The following is a 19,734-nucleotide window of genomic DNA, read 5'->3' on the forward strand; positions in this document are numbered from 1 at the left end:
AGTACGTGTTCACGGCTGGCGGTGAGGACTGCACAGCGCACATGTGGAGCGTCAGCCTCAAGTAAGTGCAGGAAGGGAAAAGGGGAGGGGAAGAGGGAGGGAGGGAAAGAGGGAGGGAAGTACGTGTTCACGGCAGGCGGTGAGGACTGCACAGCGCACATGTGGAGCGTCAGCCTCAAGTAAGTGCAGGAAGGGAAAAGGGGAGGGAGGGAAAGAGAGAGGGAGGGAAAGAGGGAGGGAAGTACGTGTTCACGGCTGGCGGTGAGGACTGCACAGCGCACATGTGGAGCGTCAGCCTCAAGTAAGTGCAGGAAGGGAAAAGGGGAGGGAGGGAAAGAGAGAGGGAGGGAAAGAGGGAGGGAAGTACGTGTTCACGGCAGGCGGTGAGGACTGCACAGCGCACATGTGGAGCGTCAGCCTCAAGTAAGTGTTGGAAATAGAGAAAATATATTTTTATTAAATGGATTCATAAACATTCTAGACAGCCCAAACTTTTCTCTCTACATAAATGGATAACAACCAGTCATCAGCAAATAATCTCAACTTTGAACCAAGGTGATGTGGCAAGTAGCTATTGTACAATAAGAAGAACAATGGCCCCAGGATTATTCCTTGTGGAACCCTCAATTCTACTCTGCAAATAGATGAATGAATGAATGAATGAATGAATGAATGAATGAATGAATGAATGAATGAATGAACAAATGGTTTGAATGAATGACTAAACAATTGGTTTGAATAAACAAGTGAGTGAGTGAGTGAGTGAGTGAGTGAGTGAGTGAGTGAGTGAGTGAGTGAGTGAGTGAGTGAGTGAGTGAGTGAGTGAGTGAGTGAGTAAATGAACGAAGGGAGAAACGAATGAACCAGGCAATGCTGAAACAGATGTCTGTTCCCCGCAGGTCTCTCGACGCGGCGTGCAGTCTCGGCGGGGAGAACCTGATCCCGTTCTACGGCCTGCTGGACGGCGGGCGCGAGGGCGAGTTCTTCCGCGAGCTCGAGGACTACTTCTACTACGCACAGATCAGGAGGTAAGGACGCAGCGCCACCTAACAGTTCTAATCAGAGCTGCAGCTGTATATAAGGGAGGGCGGGAGTGAAAGAGGGAGGGTGCATTGTAAGCACCACTCGAGGACTACCTCTACCACGCACAGATCAGGAGGTAGGGATGCAGCGCCACCTAACAGTTCAAATCAGATCTGCAGCTGTATATATGGAGGGCGGGAGTGAAAGAGGGAGGGTGCATTGTAAGCACTACTCAAGGACTACTTCTACTACGCACAGATCAGGAGGTACCGACGCAGCGCCACCTAGCAGTTCTAGTGATAGCTGCAGCTAATAAAACTTGGTCACTTGTACATTTGGCTGTATCAATGCCAGCACGTCTACTTACTACTTCTACTACGCACAGATCAGGAGGTAGGGTGCAGCGCCACCTAGCAGGTCAAATCAGAGCTGCAGCTGTATATAAGGGAGGGCGGGAGTGAAAGAGGGAGGGTGCATTGTAAGCACTGCTTGAGGATTATTTCTATTACGCACAGATCAGGAGGTAGGGTACAGCTCCACCTAGCAGTTCTAGTGAGAGCTGCAGCTAATAAAACTTGGTCACTTGTACATTTGGCTGTATCAATGCGAGCACTCTACTCACTACTTCTACTATGCACAGATCATGAAGTAGGGCTGCAATGCCACCTAGCAGTTCAAATCAGAGCTGCAGCTAAGAAATCAGGGCTGCAGCTCTATAAGGGAGGGAAAGAGGGAACAAGGGAGGGAATGAGGGGGAAAGAGGGAGAATGGATTGTAAGCACAACTCGTGGACTACTACTATGCACAGATCAGGAGGTAGGGTGCAGCGCCACCTAGCAGGTCAAATCAGGGCTGCAGCTAATTTGTCTACAGTACCCACTCAAGGGTCCCAATGGACAGGTGGTAACTATAAAAGGGATTGAGTTGGGTCAATTGGAAAATAAACTAAGGGTCGTCACTTTTGTATTTGGCTGTATAAATGCCAGCACCTCCACTTATGCGCACAGATCATGAAGTAGGGCTGCAGCGCCACCTAGCAGGTCAAATCAGAGCTGCAGCTAATTGATAAAACTTTGCAGTCAAACCTGTCTTTAGTACCTACTCAAGGGTAATTAAAAAATATGGTAACAGTAGACAGGGGGTCAATATAAACGAGATTCTTATTCCTGGTTTGATGGAAAAATATTCTATGGGACCACCAGAAAGTGGTTACAATGGCCAGATGGTCCTTAGGAAAATGGGTACCTGACTTCAGTTGGGGAGACAAAAGGCAGTGGAAGGAGAGGGATGGACTTCCGCACCAACCTTGGTCCCAGGTCTCCCGCAGGTCAGGCTGATACCTCAAGCCATACGGAATACACCAAGATGTATTCTAATTGTCTTAACATCTGCATTCCTCAGAGTCTGTATTTTGTTCAATAACAAGTCCTCCCAAACCGTTTTTCCCACAGCCAAGGCGTGGACGCGACGATAGACCGCGAGGTGTCGACGACCATCCCGCTGTCGGAGGTCCCGTACGTCATGAGGGCGCTCGGATTCTATCCAACGGAACAAGAGGTCAGGGGTCACTCGTTATGATTAGTTTCCTTAGGGAGGGGGTTTCTTCACCTCAATTTTGTTTACCAAAAAAACAAAACAAAAACAGTTACAAAGTTTACTATGTTTGTTTATATACACATTTTTTACCTGTTTACAGATCGACGACATGCTGAATGAAGTGAAGTTCAGTAAGTACGTGGAGACAGGACAGTACGTCACCCACATCGACCTTGGAGACTTCATCAAGTGTAAGTCTCAACTGTCGGGTGGATTGGTAGTATTGTATTGTGTGTGTCTGTGTCTGTTTGTTTGTGTATTTGTGTCTAGGAAAATATTAATTTTTCAACATATAAATTGTTGGTAACTCTCACTGGTACTTACTTCATCAAGTGTAAGTCATAACCCCAAGTTTATTAAGTAGTATTGAGTTGTATTTGGACTGCCGGTATGTGTGTGTCTTTGTATGTGTGTTGTCCTTAGTGCTGAATGGCCTTCCACTGGATTTGTCTGCATCTGAACACATCAGCTTCACAGGCACGTGGTGCGGCAGGAGCTGATTATATTACACTGAATGACCTTTCACAACTAACTGTTGCACATCTGACTGTTAGTATCGTTTAAAGCTATCTAGTGGAGATTCCTCTACAGTAACTGTACTTGGTGACAATGAATTCCACTCTACCATATACTATATAGTTCTAGGAAAACATGAATTTTTGGACCCTTAAATCCTGGGTTGATATCTCTGGTACTTAAAGATAGACTATTTTCTTGTTCGTTTCTGAGCTGATGTTACACGCATATAGTTATACTTACTTTTGTATTAGATACTTAGTGAGCATGTTGTTAATGTTCACTGTTCGTGTTGCAGTGTACATCAACCACCGCCCTGCGTTCGGCCTGTCCCCGATTGACCTGCAGAAGGCTTTTGAGATCCTGGGGATTGACTCGGAGGATGGACCTGCTATCGACAGGGGGAGCCTGCTGGACCTGCTGCAGAGCAAAGGTCTGTTTGTTTGTGCCACATGAGGCTATTGGACCTGGATAATCCTGGTAAAACACTGCAAATGTAAATGAATCTACAGTAGTTTTAAGCTGGATGATTCAGTGTCCTTCTACCTGTCTAGATGATGACATGATGGGTGATATGAGACGATGAAATATCTAACAATGATGATAACTTTATCTCTCTCTCTACTGTCCAGTTCATTTTGTCCCTAGGCCTAGATTGATAACCTACTAACCCTACAGCCTCTAAGGCTATGGGACTTCTTTTACCCTACCTCATGATCTTTGAAAACTGACTTCATCCCTCTATCTCTGTACCTGTCCAGGTGAGCACATGACGGAGAAAATCCTAAAGCAAAACAAAGCCTATTATATTGTTAGTGATGGATTTTGGATGGAACGCTAACCCAGTATTCCCATGTATGGGGGACCTTATGGCTTGAGGTTGCCTGCTTGTCCTTTTTATTTCAATCTAATGACATCATTTCTCTGCCTGCCCAGGTGAACACATGACGGAGGCTGAGCTTGCGGAGTTCCTGACCACGCTGATCGGGATGAACCCGGAGGGCGGCAGCTCGGAGCTCGGGCCGTACGACACCGACCAGGGGACCAACATGCTCGAGGACGCCCTCCCCCGGGACTTCACCGCCGTGTCGTTCGCGGCCGACGTTCTCGGGTTTCAGCTCTACGCCCCGTTGACAGCACGCCCGACTACGGCAAGCACAGCCAGCAATACTGCAGAGGACCTCTGAACTTTCCACGACCCTCTGACCCCTAACCCTTAGACTAACCCTAAGCCCAACACACTCTAGTTTCTCTACGTGCCATCGACGGCACGTCCGGCTATGGCCAGCACGGCCAGCAACACGTCAGAAGACCTCTGAACTTTCCACGACCCTAACCCCTGACCTCTGACCCCAATTCCTAACCTGCATTTTAAGAAAAGAACAATATTCTGCAACTACATAGAAACTTAATGTGTTAAGAAGTAATGTTACATATTTTCTGAAATCTTTATGATACGAACATAACCAAAAATTGTGGTGATTTCTAGTCAAGGCGAATTCTAGTCGAATTTTTAATGTTCCTAATGCCTATAAAGACACAGCTTGTTTAAAGAACTACAGAATTCATGTTGAAAGAGAATCTAGTCTGTGGTTTGTACATATATCATATGATTGAGGGTATTTTCACATTTGTGTTTGCACATATAGTTGGGGTAAATTGAGTGTAAATAGTCATGAAGATTTACATGTACATATAAGGATTGCTGCACTGAAAAATCAATAAACTTTTGTGTGCTATATGACTTGTTTGTTTGTTTGTTTGTTTGTTTGTTTATTTTTATTTTACCAGGGGAGTCATATCGCCAGCTGGCGTTTTTCAATGAGCCCTGGGGGGGAAATCCCCAAACAAAGTTGTTTACATAAAATAACAAGTAACAATACATAATGTGAAGTAAAATTGATATGAAACCAAAGTAACTTAGATAACATATCAAACAAAACATAATATTACCAAATATATAAATTAACATCATATACTAAGTGACAAAATATAATGGAATAAAATGAAATGAAATCAGGTTGAATTTGCATATCAATGTTGACATAATGTGAAATCATATTAATAAATGAGTGAACCAAAAATATATTTACATAAGAGATAACCGAAATTTAAACACTAGTTGAGTTCTCTTGTATATATAGTTTTGAAAGCACCGATAGATGTTGCATCTCTTACTTGTAGTGGCAGTGAGTTCCATAGGACCGCGCCAGAGAAAGAGAACGATCTCTTCTTGTACTGTAGGCGTGCTTTTGGTAGTTGAAGCCCCCCCTGTGTGCTGAAACGGGTGTTGTGTGTATGGGTATGGGCAGAAGTTGTGAAAAGTTGGGACATGTGTGGTGGTGATAGGTCATTTAGTGCTTTGTACATTAAGACGGCCTTAGCTCTTTTGTGGAGCCTCTCTACAGTGGTCCAGCCTAGTAAATTCAGAACGGTTGCGCTGGGAGTGTGGCGGTCGCACCCTAACACTACCCTGCCTGCTCTGTTCTGCAACTTCTGGAGTTTATCTAAGCACCCCTTACCTCCCTGGTCCCAGACACTGCTGCAGTATTGGATGTGGGGGAGAAACAATGTATTATAGATTACCAGCATAGCTTGCCTGTTCAAGTATGGACTGAGGCATTTCATAATTCCAATTGTCCGAGCTAATTTCTTGGAGACAAGTAGAAAGTGGTCATTCCATAGTAGGGCATTGTCAATGACAACTCCTAGATACTTAAACGTGTCGACTTGTTCCAAGTCTGTATTAGCTAGGGTAAGTTGTAAATGCTGGTCAGAGGCTCTGGATCTTTGAGAGGCAACCAGCATAGATTTACACTTGGTAGGGTTTAAAGAGAGCTTATTGGCGATAAACCACTGAACTAGCCGGGTAGAGTCTTTCTGGATTGTTTCCTGTATTGTTTGTATTCTATTGTGTGCGAAGTATAAAATGGTATCGTCTGCATACATGGCTACTTTACATGACCGTATGCAGTTAGGCAAATCATTGATATACACAATGAAAAGGAGGGGTCCAAGAATGGACCCCTGCGGAACGCCACAGGTCACATGAGATGTTTCGGACAAAGATGAGTTGAGACAAGTACGCTGCAACCTCCCAGTTAAGTAAGATGAGAACCATCTACATGACACATCGTCGACAACGTAGGCTTTCAGTTTACTCAACATGATGTCATGGTTTAGGGTATCAAAGGCCCTGGACAGGTCACAGAAGATCACACCGGTTTTTTGTTTTTTGTCTATTGATTCAATCCAGTCCTCAGTTACAAAATGCAGGGCAGTCTCACAAGAATGGCGCTTTCTGAAGCCTGACTGGCATTGTGAGAGGAGTCGGAACTGGTTAAGGTAGCCAAATAACTGGTTCATCTCTTCATCCATTCTTTCATATATAGATTCATTTAACAACAATGATGAATGATAATGATAAATAGATAAAGTGACGGTACGCTGGAAACCTTTTTTGGGGGAAGGAGGGCACCAGTCTAGAATCTAACACATTACGTCATGATTTCAGTAATTCTAATTTTACCATTTCTATCCAACCTTAGTTGGCTATGTTAGAATAATGGATTGTTCATCTACAACTCACTCAAATACCATGCATAAAACTTGATGAAATAAAACTTAATCATGTTTTGTTTGTTTGTATTGCATACTGAGGGCACTGACTTTTTTCAACTGCTTTTTGGCGATTTGCTCATTGTAACTTTAGTTGAAATCAACTCGGGACCTGGTACGTCGTAAGTTAATCACGAGAACACAGAGAAGTACATGTAACCCGCCGTACCCGGCAGTCCAGCTGGACAAATCTGTGGCTTCGGGTCCCGGCCGGGGCTACACCCCCTACGGGCACCGATGCAAATGAGACCGAAGCATAAGCTATGTTCAGACCAACCAAAGATGGCAACGTCGTTCGGCAGATAACGCTAGCTAGGAGACGTACATGTAGTGCTGACTGTATACTTTATTTTAAACTTAAGCGTCTACAATAGCTGCCTGCTAATATAATTCTAGCCTCACTTACTTCTAATTTATAACTTTAAACTTCTACAGATACAAAATACGTATAATAGACATATATGAATGTTGTCATCGTGCATTATATTTATAACTGCCTACTTGTTCTACACAGATACAAATTTTATTAAGGTTATCTACGACTAAGGATACTCTAAAATATAAACAAAGAAGAAAATCAAAGCAATCGTGAACTTCTACAAAACATTACTACAATGCAACACAACTACATGTACTCTTCTTACTATAAGAAGTAACAGAACTGATTTTCTTCATAACTCATGCACTATTAGTATCTTTACCTGAAGCGAAACTATCCTTGACATATCGTCTAAACTGTTAAAACATACATCTACTACTGCTACAAATATGATGAAACCTTTTTCAACAAAATGTTGTCTTAGATGACATAGAAAACTATCTAACTAAGTGTGCCTAACGTTAGGTCTTGTACAAGGTCAAAAATAATTGATTTCCAGGCCCAGAAATCTCCAAGAAGAGTTTTTCACTACTCCGCACTTTAACATGACCTAGGAATTGTGAACTCTTCGCCCCTTAGTGGGCTTCATTACTCATCGGTTTCTACTTGTTTTCTTTTCTTGGTCCCAAAACTGACTGAGATACTAGTAATACCCCCATCACAACTCAACCACCTTGACAAGATGCAGACAATCTAAACTTAACTTTTAGTGGGGCTAATCTGGTCAACAGTCTTCCACCACAGAGGAAAGTTTCAAGGTGAGCAACCAGTTCGGAAGGACAATGATGGTTCTGAAGGACATAGCTGGGTCAGAGGCTAAGCATTCCTTGCACGTCTTGAGCCTAAACTTTCATAAAAAATTACAGCATTCCAAAATTTCCTGAACCCTTCAGCTCAGTGAGTACACATACACGTGTCCCCTCAAAGCTTTCAGCTGAATAAATCGCCTTTTGCCCTTCTAACACTTGTATGGTTTCTCCCCCCCCCCCCTGAGTTCGTGTGGATTTTCAGATGACCCAGCCGACTGAGCCGCTGGCAAAACGTATCACACTCTCATTTGTGAGTTTTCGTGTGACTCTTCAGATTACTCAGCACACTGAACTGCCTGCCGCACTCCTCACACTTGTAGGGTTTCTCCCCTGTGTGAGTCCGCATGTGTTTCTTCAGACTCCCCAGCTCACTAAACTGCCTGCTGCACTCCTCACACTTATAGGGTTTCTCCCCTGTGTGAGTCCGCATGTGTTTCTTAAGACTCCCCGGCTCACTAAACTGCTTGCTGCACTCCTCACATCTGTAGGGTTTCTCCCCAGTGTGAGTGCGCATGTGGTTTTTGAGCTTACCTAGCCCACTGAACTGCTTGCTGCACTCCTCACACTTGTAGGGTTTCTCCCCAGTGTGTGTTCGCATGTGCTTTTTCAGATGACCCAGCTCACTGAACAGCCTGCCGCACTCCTCACACCTGTAGGGTTTCTCTCCAGTGTGAATTTTCATGTGATTCTTAAGGTGACCTACCCTACTGAACTGCTTGCTGCACTCCTCACACTTGTAGGGTTTCTCTCCAGTATGAGTTCGCATGTGTTTCTTTAAATTGCCCTGACCACTGAACTGCCTGCTGCACTCCTCACAACTGTAGGGTTTCTCCCCTGTGTGAGTCCGCATGTGAGTCCTCAGATTACCCAGCTGACTGAACTGCTTGCTGCACTCCTCACACTTGTAGGGCTTCTCCCCTGTGTGAATATGCATGTGGGTCTTCAGATAATGCAGGGTACTTAGTTGCTTGCTGCACACCTCACACGTGAATGGTTTCTCCCCTGTGTGAGTCCGGCGCATATGTGTCTTCAGATTACTCATTTGACTGAATTGCCTGCTGCACTCCTCACACTTGTAGGGTTTCTCCCCTGTGTGAGTTTTCATGTGACCCTTAAGATGAACACGCTGCCTGAACTGCTTGCTGCACTCTTTACATTTATACGGTTTCTCCCCTGTGTGAGTGCCCATATGAGTCTTAAGAGTACCCAGGCATTTGAACTTACCACCGCACTCCTCACACTTGTATGGTTTCTCACCAGTGTGGGTTCGCATGTGACTCTTTAGATCACACAGCAGACTGAACTGCTTGCTCCATTCCTCACATCTAAAGGGTTTCTCCCCAGTGTGAGTTCGCATGTGTTTCTTAAGGTCACCCAGCTGTCTGAACTGTTTGCTGCACTCCTCACATTTGTAGGGTTTCTCCCCTGTGTGAGTGCGCATGTGAATCTGTAGACCACCCAGCGCCCTGAACTGCCTGTTGCATTCCTCGCATCTGTAGGGTTTCTCCCCGGTGTGAGTCCGCATGTGGCTCTTCAGCTGAGCCAGCACACTGAACTGTCTGCCGCATTCCTCACACTTGTAGGGTTTCTCACCCGTGTGGGTTCGCATGTGTTTCTTCAGACCACACGGATAACTGAACTGCCTGCTACACACCTCACATCTATGAGGTTTCTCCCCAGTATGAGATCGCATGTGGGTCTTTAGGTTACTGAGCTGGCTGAACTGCTTGCTGCACTCCTCACACCTGTAGGGCTTTTCTTCCGTGTGAGCCCGAATGTGCATTTTCAGCTTGCTCGGATGACTGAACTGCTTGCCACACTCCTCACACCTGTAGGGTTTTGCAGTGGTAACCTTGGTAACAGACGCCATTTCCGATCCTCCCTTGACGTTTTCAGAACCGCTGCTATTTGTCGCCATGGCGATTACAGCTGTCAGCACGCTCGATGTTCTGTAACACAGAATTAAACCATGCTGAATTATGGTGGGCTGTGTACCTAAACAAAAATTCAGGTACAAGTACGGTTAGTGGTGCGTACCTAAACCCTGTTCCGGACCTGTTCCTAACCTTTAGGTTCAAGTCCAAAAAATAATAAACATCTAGAAACAAGTCCGGACTTAAAAAAAATCTCTCACTTTTACACTCATTTTTGATTTAAACCATCTTAAAGCCTCCTTAGATCGTGAAATTTGCAAGAAAAATATGAAAACAATACTGTTTTGTGTTTATAACTGAACTTCTGCATTAATTACTGACTGTATATAATTCCGCATATTATAGTTTTCAAATTGTATGTAAAATATATGCCAATATGCAATTTTACATGAAACAGGAAACAAATATTCGTAGCACACATATTCCATAACTTCAAGTCCGGACTTTCAAGTCCGAACCTGAACCTAAACCTCTGGACTCGAGTCCGAACCTAAACCTAAACTCGGGTTTAGGTAAACCACTAAGTATGGTACAGGTACAGCGGTTCAGGTACAGGTCCGGACCTGTACATACAAATGTATACCTAAACAAGTTTGGTCAATTATCTGTAAGTTACTTGTAAACAGGCATCCAACTGTCTTTTTTTCCATCTCTGTATGAGTATTTATGTATTTGAGTCTCCAAAAAAGTCTATATGCAAGTTCTCTTCATTTTCAACTGTGAGGTTATCAACACCTCTGTCAAGCGATTTACGTACCTCCAGTCAAAAATTGCTGTCCACTAGGTTTTAGTTTGTCTAGGTACATGTACAGGTACAGTAGGTGGTCAGGTCCGGACCTGTATCGAAACAATTTTACAGGTATAAGGTTTAGCTACACATGCAGCTCTAGCTGAATATCAATGTTGTTTGCGTATTCGGTCAAGTTCATAATCTACCCCACAATAGCTGCTTGTGGATAATATTATTACAACTCATCAATATTGGTTAGTTTTGCAGTTGGGAAAGAAACAAATAAACAATGACCCATATACAAATAGAATGACACAAAGCACAAACAAAAAATAATAATTTTTGTTGAAGTTCCGAGTTGGAGTCGGCTTGTAAGATAATCGTCTCTGACAAGACTAACCACGCCAGCTATAGGGAGAATATTTGCCAGTGAAGTTTGGCCACCAGAGGGTTTCCTCGCAGGCGCAAGGGAAATATTACCTTTACCGCAGACTGACAGTAATGCAAATTATTCCCTTTTTTGTCGAATTCTACGATCCGTACCCCCGTAGGAAAGCCTGAACAATAACCGCTAAATAAGCAATTCAGTTCGACGCTAGATTCTGGTCCTAACAACACAAACAACACAATGACAACCACACAAGTCTATAGAAGTACAAATATGAACATCCAGATAATCCCTATCATAGCATTTATTTATTTATTGTCAAATGCTACAATACATAACAGACATCACGCCGACTCTCGTAGCTGATACATGTATTGGACAGTCGACATTTATGGACAGACAGATACATAATGCATGCGGCCTTACTACATATAAATCTTGGACATGCGTAGTGTACTTTTAGTTTATAAGGGGATTACTTACTAACACATAAACACGGTCGTTCTTACTAGATTCCTTGCCTCTGACAAGACTAACCACGCCGGCTGTATTCCAGACTCACAACTGACCCCTAGCCTGTCTTGCTCGAGTTACTCGCCCGGTTTTATCATGGCCCAGCTAATCACTGAAAATCAGTTCACAAGATTCTTTCTATCTTCTAGAACCCGTACTGCGAGTTGCCACACCCAAGTGCAAAGTGCACTGTTACAGACAGCCCATTGTTTTGCATATCACGAACGGCAGACAGCATGACACTCCTAATTATGTGTTTCGAGATCAAAGCAGGATGACACTCCTAAGTGTTAACGACGACAGTGGGATTTAAAGATCAAAGCGTACCCAAACACATACATAATAATAACAAGGCACAAACAGCCAGTACCATACATAATCTATACGGTGCGAACAACAGTTATACATGACACTACTCGAGGTACGCCATTGTTACATCTACAGTTTATCTATACAATACACCTGTTCAAAGTACACTTTTGTTACATAGATTCGTACAAGGTGTGGCAAACAATAAAACGCAGCGGACTGTCCCCCATGCCACCGTAATCTAAAACACAGTTAGTGAAGCGTCCCTGACCCCTTTCCATCTAAAACACAGTTAGTGAACCGTCCCCTAACTCCCTCATTTTCACGCGAACAAGCCGTGATGGAAACCCGTCGAGAGGGCCGGAAGTTCAGGGGACGAGGCGAACTTAGGGGTTTGGAGTATACTACTTTCTTAAGGTTTACATCTAACACCGCCGGGCCTCAAGTTCTTTACATGTTAGTCATTAATAATGAATATTAAAAACTAAATGCTATCTTTCCCACAACATATCAGTGTTTCGTGCTACCTTAAGTTTTACCTATGTAAAATAATACAGCAATCCTCTTTATGACCCTTCCTACCGTCACGAATACACAGTAACACACATTGTCTTTGTTCAGACTGAACTACGATTTAGCAAGGAGGCTTGGGTTTAGCCAGCTTTAAGCATAAAAATATAATGTAACTAAAATGTATTGATGTTGTTCTAGATCAACTTTGTGCACAGAAACACGGATTTTTCTCTTCAAATGCACAAAACATCGCAAGTTTAACTGTTGATTACGAAGTAAATAGGTCATAGACGATTCTGTGAAAACTAAGAGAAGACTACCTTGTATCAGCTGTCCGTGCGGCCTGCAGTTAACCTCGATTTCAGTCACGTCTGACACAAAAACTACGGGCTGACGTCTGACAAAATCCCGCCAAACGATGTTCCCGTGTTCGGCACAGTTCCACAACGGGACCGTCTCAACGGACTGGACCGACGTCGCGACACAAACGCTCCGGGCAGTTGGAATGTGGGTTTACGGAAAGGGCCCGGCTGTCTACCTGACCTGTCTAGCCGGTATCAGGGCAGGCTTCACAGCGGACTGTACCGAAAAAAACGCTCCGGGCAGTTGGAATGCAGACGGGTGTCATTTCCGAACGGGACACTCAAGGAGAGTCTGCATGGGTGCCCTGAAAACGCTTTCCGATAGATTTAGACGAACCCCGTAATTTTTTTCACCAATTACCTAGCTCATCTAGGGCTAGGGACGTCCCTCGGATAGGATGTTAAATGGAGGTGCCGTATTTGGGGAGAGTCATACCCCGCGCACGTAAAAGAACCCACCACACCTTTCGAAAAAGAGTAGGGGCATGCCCCGGTGTGCGATGGTCAAAAAACCTACAGTCGGCCGCACATGGGTTCGCCCTTAGTAATAGCCTCTGGCTAGTTGGGTAGCCCTGGCAACATGCCGAACCAATACATAAATAAAATAAAATTATGTCCTTGGCTAGGAGAAACCGTTTTGCAGTAGAAAAATCAAAACATGCGCACCGGCATTTTGTGTCTTCCACTCGGGCAGCTTCGGGCATTAGGACGCCGTCCACCGCAACAAAATCACACTCATCAATTGTTTTGTTTGGTATTGTCATGCTTGAAAACAATTGATGTCGGCACCTTTCGCATATGTTGATCTCATTATAAACTCGTTTTTCAAGATTCAAGTCGGTCTTACGAAGTTCGTTACAAGCGTCATTCTGTCATAATTTTTCTACAAACCATATAACAATTGTGCATGGCGAACGTGGAGAGAGCACAACTGAAAGCCACAAAAGGATTTGAATCAACGAAGGGCCAGCTATCGAACTAATTTCACGACTGCAATTACAAATTGTACACCTATAGCATTTGCATCCAAAACTCCCTCGAATGAAATGCAGACGCAATGAAAATAAAAATTTAATTCATGTTGGAATGAAGAAAATTTCATACAACAAATTCGAAAGCTATGTTCCACTGATTAGCTTGTATCCAACGCCATCAATCAATCAATCAAATGGTTTTTTATTATCAACATCATAATTTTTCTGCAAAAGTCCGGTGACGACAAACAGGAAACTGGTGCCCCCTCCTGTGTGCCCCGCAAGGACCTGACACCCGTCTAGACGTCTGCAGTCCAACTGCCCGGAGCGTTTGTGTCGGTCCAGTCCGTTGAGGCGGTCCCGTTGTGGAACCTTACGTGTTAGCCAGCCCGGCTAGACACCCCAGGTAGACAGCCCGGCCTTTTCCGTAAACCCACATTCCAACTGCCCGGAGCATTTGTGTCGGTCCAGTCCGTTGAGGCGATCCCGTTATCAAACCGTACGTGATATCCAGCCCGGCTAGACAGCTTATGTAGTCAGCCCGGCCCTTTCCGTTAACCCACATTCCAAACCGCCCGGAGCATTTGTGTCGGTCCTGTCGGCTGAGGCGGTCCCGTTGTTGAACACGGGAACATCGTTTGGCGGGCTTTTGTCAGACGTCAGCCCGTTAAGTTTTTGTGCCAGACGTGACTGAAATCGAGGTAAACTGCAGGCCGCACGGAGAGCTGATACAATGTAAGTCTTCCCTGAGTTTTCACAGAATCGTCTGTGACCTATTTACTTCGTACTTGCGTGACGATTCCCGTGTTTTTTGTGCCTTTTAAAGCAAAGAATCCGTGTTTCCGCCCCACAACGTTGATCTAGAACAATAGAGATACATTCAACGTCATTATGTTTAGCCATAAGTATGGCTAAACATATTGTTTTCTCTCATGTTTCTTCTTCTTCTTCTTCTTCTTCTTCTTCTCCTGTCAAATCTTCAAATCGATTCATCTCTGTCATTTTTTGACCAAATGACCTGAAATTTGGTACAGAGGTAATGTAGGCAAAAACCAATGTGCGTTCTTTTCCTTGTTTTGATATTGACCTTGAAAGTGATTTTATCGAGGTTTTTAAGCTATTTTTAGCATATCTTGGCCTCCTGCGCCCTGGTATTTCAACCGAATGACCTGAAATTTGCTGTATATGTGGCTTAAACAAATATTTAAAGGACTACATTCCCATTTTTGGCATACATATATTCAAAACGATTTATTTTGGGCTTTCTTGACAATATTTGCCACTTCTGTCACTTTCAATACTACATATGACCTAAAGGTCGTTGACCCCGAGTGCCTTGCACCTGGCCAAGCTAGAAGTTTGCTTACGAGGAGGAAAGACCGGACATAAACATTTAACGTGATTATCGGGAAAACACCATGTTCCCTTAAACTCAGTGGTTAAATTGCAGTTTAGGAAATTTTATAACAGAAAACAAGTTAAATCAATGATTTTGTGAATGTTTATTCTAGCATTAGTTATTCCAGATATTTTCAAACTCCAAATTCTTCAACACAACACGGGAGATCGTTTCTCCTCAGACTGGCGCGACACTCCTGTCAAAATTGATTGATGATCTCTCTCTGCCGCCGACTTCATACATTTGGTCCGGCACGTTGTCGCAGTGGTGCGTCGCCGCTACGCGATCGAAAGCACGCCGCTGTCTGTCTCGGACCAACACGCGTCTCCCGTGATGTGTAGCGTCCACCACCAGGCCTTCCTACATGTCCTACGTACGGGCGTATGGATCGTAGAATTCGGCAAAAAAGGAATGATTAGGCCAGTAGAGTCAGTCCCCGGTAAGGTCAATGATTCGCCCCTTTGCGCTAGCTTGTAACGTTAAATGAATGTACCCTCTGGTGGCCAAACTTCACTGACAAACTTTCTCCCTATTATCATCATGAGCTTGCGTTAGTCTGGTACTAGTGACTATTATGTGCCGGGAATGTTTATCTATCGCACGCCTTGGAAGGAAGTTCAGCCATGATAAATGGTCGGCCGTTGCGAAAATTTGGAATCCCATGCTGTTGATTTTCGTGATTGAATCTGTAAGAAAATATATTTTCATGTCGTTCATGTTTTTGGGACGGACGCCGGGACGGGGTGAATTTTTTCTATCATTTTCGTCCCGTTAGTAATGCAAATCGAATCGTGTTGCACAAGAGGCAAAACACTAAAACGTGGGTCTTGTGGAGTGTTTTGGAGCGGGAAAATGCCGGATATTAGCGGTGCCGAACAGTGTACATCGTCGCGCGCGGGTGACGCTCCGTCAAAACAAATCCGCTGGTGGTCTAGCGCGGCCACCGAAAATAGGCAGAAACACACAGGAGGACTTAGCACCTTCGTTTATGAGGGCAATTGTGAAAATCTTTTGTTACAAATTGTTCGAACATTGATACATTTGGATAGATGGTTTGAAACTGTTCTAAATAAAGAGATTTTTGTGTAGTTACGTTCGAAATGTTTCCAACGTATGTGAAATAAGTTCAAACATGTTATAAGTTTCAATGCTAATTGTTTGAACACTTTAGAACTATTGTGACTTAGACATTCTTTTAATCAAAATAGTTCAAACATATTACAAATATTATACTAAAACCCTCTCGGTGACTTTGAATTGACTCAAATATGTTGTTTTTGGTCATTTCCTTCGTCTCCTGTCAAATCTTCATATGTATACTATGGAAAACTTCATTCTTCCCTGGGGTTGATCTTTTTTAATTCAATTTTGAACTGGGTTGATTATGCGCAAGAGTGTAATTTCAGCGGATATTTTTCGACTGGTTTACATGGAAATGGCACGGAATATCCCATTCTTGCAAGGGGAGGATTCTTTAATTATTTTTCAATTTTGAGCTGGAATGATTATGAAAAAGTCCATTTTTTAGCAGAAGTGTATTTGTTAATCAATAAGTGGATATGGTTGTGGACTGGTCCATATTGTGTTGAGGTGCTACTGGAAGACTCAATTTTGGACTGGGGTGATTCATTTTTTTAGTGCAAGTATTTTAGAATGGTCCATTGTTATTTTGGGAGAGTCCATTTTTTGCATGGCGAGGAGTATGGCTAAACATGCTGTATTTGCTCGCAAATGTTGCCTTTCTAGTTCTGTTTACGTTACTTTATACTAAAAGATTGTGATACCATAGTTCATAGACGATGTGTGTCCTCGAGTAAAAACGGATGGGTCGTAAGGGGGTTACTGCATTTTCTCACATAAGTCAAATTTCAGAAAACCAGAAACAGTGTGATGTGTTTAAGATTAGACAGAACTGGGTTTGAATCTTAAACATGGATGAGTTACCTGTAAAAGGCCTGTGGGTAGTGTTAGATGCAAATGTTTTTATATACTCCAAACCTCTAAGTTCGCCTCGTCCTACGTACCTCCGTCTGGTTGCCATCATGGTTTAATCTCCAAGATCAACGCCGGGCGCGAAAATCGTAGTATGCTAGCCAGAGAAGGTCCAGTCAGACCAGAGACGGTCGGGTATGAGGGGGTCAGGGGACGGTTCACTAACTGTGTTTTGGATATTAGGGAGGGTCCCGTAAATGTGTTGATAAAGTTACTGTGTTTTATGCGTGTTTTTGCAACATTTACTTAACTATTTAGTACGTCTATGTAATGAGGTTATAATCTACGTAAAGTTAAGTGTTGTAGCTTCCTATTTACATTGTTATAGCTCGTTTTTGTTCTGTCCATTGTAATGTATTGTCTTTGTCGGCAGAGCTAGTCCTTTGTAATAGCCTCGGGCTAGTTGGGAAGCCCTGGGTGTGTGTCCAAAACAGCCAAACCAATGAATGAATGAATGAATGAATGAATGAATGAATGAATGAATGAATGAATGAATGAATGAATGAATGAATGAAGGGCTTCCTAATTATGCCTGCCAGGCACTATGAAAATGATAGGTCATAGCGTTGTAATGTGGAAAAAAATGTACATCCCTGAACTTGTTAACATTACCTTTCACGTAAAGACTTAACACCTTCATCACATTTGTTTTCCTAAAATAGTACCAAGATGGACACCGAAGACCATCCCGGGAACGAGACGAACAGCAGAGCGGACCGGGCCACAGATGTGGCCGAATCTGAGCCATCTCGACGCGTAAGGGCCCGTACGGACTACAAACCGTATATGTGTGGGGAGTGCGGCTACAGAACAGCTCGAAAGTTTGACTTGTCCAAACATATAAAAACCCACACAGGTGACAAACCTTACCGGTGTGAGGAGTGTGGATACAGGGCAACTCAAAAGTCTGACTTATCCAAACATATGAAAACCCACACCGGCGAGAAACCCCACATGTGTGAGGAGTGTGGATACAGGACAGCTCAAAAGTCTCAGTTATCCCGGCATATGAGAACCCACACAGGAGAGAAACCCTACAAGTGTGACCAGTGTGACTATTCTGCAGCACAGAAAGCAGCTCTGGAACACCATCTAGCAAAACACACCGGCAACAAACCCTACATGTGTGAGAAGTGTGGGTATAAGACAGCTTTAAAGACTAACCTATCCCGACACATGAAAACCCACACAGATGACAAACCCTACATGTGTGAGGAGTGCGGCTACAGGACAGCTCGAAAGTCTAACCTATCCGATCATATGAGAACCCACACCGGTGAAAAACCGTACAAGTGTGACCAGTGTAACTATTCCGCAGCTCTAAAATGCGCTCTAGACCAACATCGAGCAAAGCACACCGGTAAAAAACCCTACATGTGTGGGGAGTGCGGGTACAGAACAGCTAAAAAATCTCACTTATCCCAACATATGAGAATCCACACTGGCGAGAAACCCTACATGTGTGACCAGTGTGACTATTCTGCAGCCCAGAAATATGCTCTTGACCAACATCTAGCAAAACACACCGGTGAGAAGCCATACATGTGTGGGGAGTGCGGGTACAGGGCAGCTCACAAGTGTCACTTATCCCAACATATGAAAACCCACACGGGTGAGAAACCCTACATGTGTGGGGAGTGCGGGTACAGGGCAACGAGAAAGTCTAACTTATCCGTACATATGAGAATCCACACAGGCGAGAGACCCTACAAGTGTGACCAGTGTGACTATTCTGCTGCACAAAAATGCATTCTAGACACACCGATCAAAACACACCGGTGAGAAACACTTCATATGTTAGGAGTGCGGGTACAAGGCAGCTCTAAATTCTACCTTGTCCCGACATGTGAGAACACACACCGGTGAGAGACCCTAACAGTGACTTTATATTCTGTAGCACAAAAATTATCCCACCTCGACATTTGAGTAGTCATAGAGCATGCGGTAGTTGGGCACATTTTTAACCTTTTTTTTAGGCTGCACCAAGTAATTTTTATGGATGACGTCCACGCGCGCATTGATTTTGGTCTGTTCCCAGAAAAAAACCACTAGAAATTCCGCTGCCTGTAACTATGACCAAAGAGTTCCTTTTTGATATACTATGTTTCTGCAGGCCTGCAAAATCAATGGGATATGGAAAGAAACAGGACAGGACAACAACTGCTGTTCAACTTCAACTGATTTATTCAAATTATTGCTGTTTTCCTGATGAACAAAAGAATTGTTAGTTGTTACACTTTGTTCTCTAATTCAATTTGTGTCCCAACATGCGTCGTCGACTATTATATTTCAAATATAGGCATCTTGTTTTTTTCGGCCCTTCTTGTTTGTTTTTTTTGCGCTCTCGTATTAGATTTGGGGTCTCCAAAGGACGTCATCCATAACAAATACTTGGTGCAGCCTTACAATAAAAAGAAGGAATGGTAAAAATAACATCGTTTTCTACCATTGTAATAGTTATGATATGTTGGAGTTGACTTACACATGGCTGGTAGTAGCCCGACGAATGCCACCTTTTTCTCATACTCAAAGTATCCCTAGTTGTAGAGCTAATTTGTTGATATGTAAAACAACTAGTCAGAAATACAATGAATGGGGGCAGCATTCTATTCTGTTATGTTATTTTCTGTTCTGTAACGTAACGTTATGTTATATTAGGGTAGGTTAGGTTATGGTATG

At 43.6% G+C, this 19,734-nt stretch overlaps 3 protein-coding genes across 3 annotated transcripts in view; 2 read left to right on the forward strand and 1 right to left on the reverse strand.

The window, feature by feature from the left end:
• The window catches only part of LOC136423691 (cilia- and flagella-associated protein 251-like), a 30,613-nt gene extending 25,734 nt beyond the window's left edge, over positions 1–4,879 (forward strand). The window contains exons 22-26 of the mRNA XM_066411974.1: positions 900–1,028; positions 2,475–2,580; positions 2,720–2,810; positions 3,434–3,568; positions 4,072–4,879. Coding sequence (XP_066268071.1) covers positions 900–1,028; positions 2,475–2,580; positions 2,720–2,810; positions 3,434–3,568; positions 4,072–4,322 — 712 coding nt within the window. The 3' untranslated portion in view covers positions 4,323–4,879. The remainder of the gene's footprint in view (positions 1–899; positions 1,029–2,474; positions 2,581–2,719; positions 2,811–3,433; positions 3,569–4,071) is intronic.
• Positions 4,880–8,116: 3,237 nt separating this feature from the next.
• LOC136423646 (zinc finger protein 160-like) lies at positions 8,117–12,813 on the reverse strand. Its single transcript, XM_066411902.1, has 2 exons — positions 12,649–12,813; positions 8,117–9,890 (listed from the first exon to the last, which is right to left on the reverse strand). Exon 2 carries the CDS (start codon positions 9,857–9,859, stop codon positions 8,186–8,188), a length of 1,674 nt encoding a protein of 557 aa, XP_066267999.1. The 5' UTR covers positions 9,860–9,890; positions 12,649–12,813; the 3' UTR covers positions 8,117–8,185.
• A 4,911-nt stretch (positions 12,814–17,724) lies between these two features.
• Positions 17,725–18,837, forward strand: LOC136426852 (histone-lysine N-methyltransferase PRDM9-like). Its single transcript, XM_066415574.1, has one exon. The coding sequence runs from the start codon at positions 17,725–17,727 to the stop codon at positions 18,835–18,837; it is 1,113 nt and encodes a 370-aa protein (XP_066271671.1).
• Positions 18,838–19,734: the final 897 nt, after the last annotated feature.

The sequence above is a fragment of the Branchiostoma lanceolatum genome, chromosome 1 (genome assembly GCF_035083965.1).
Source record: "Branchiostoma lanceolatum isolate klBraLanc5 chromosome 1, klBraLanc5.hap2, whole genome shotgun sequence".
Lineage (NCBI taxonomy): Eukaryota > Metazoa > Chordata > Leptocardii > Amphioxiformes > Branchiostomatidae > Branchiostoma > Branchiostoma lanceolatum.

What these genes read in the sequence shown, in the direction of transcription:
- LOC136423646 (XM_066411902.1), bottom strand. Translation starts at nt 9,859, where the DNA reads ATGGCGACAAATAGCAGCGGTTCTGAAAACGTCAAGGGAGGATCGGAA.
- LOC136426852 (XM_066415574.1), top strand. Translation starts at nt 17,725, where the DNA reads ATGGACACCGAAGACCATCCCGGGAACGAGACGAACAGCAGAGCGGAC.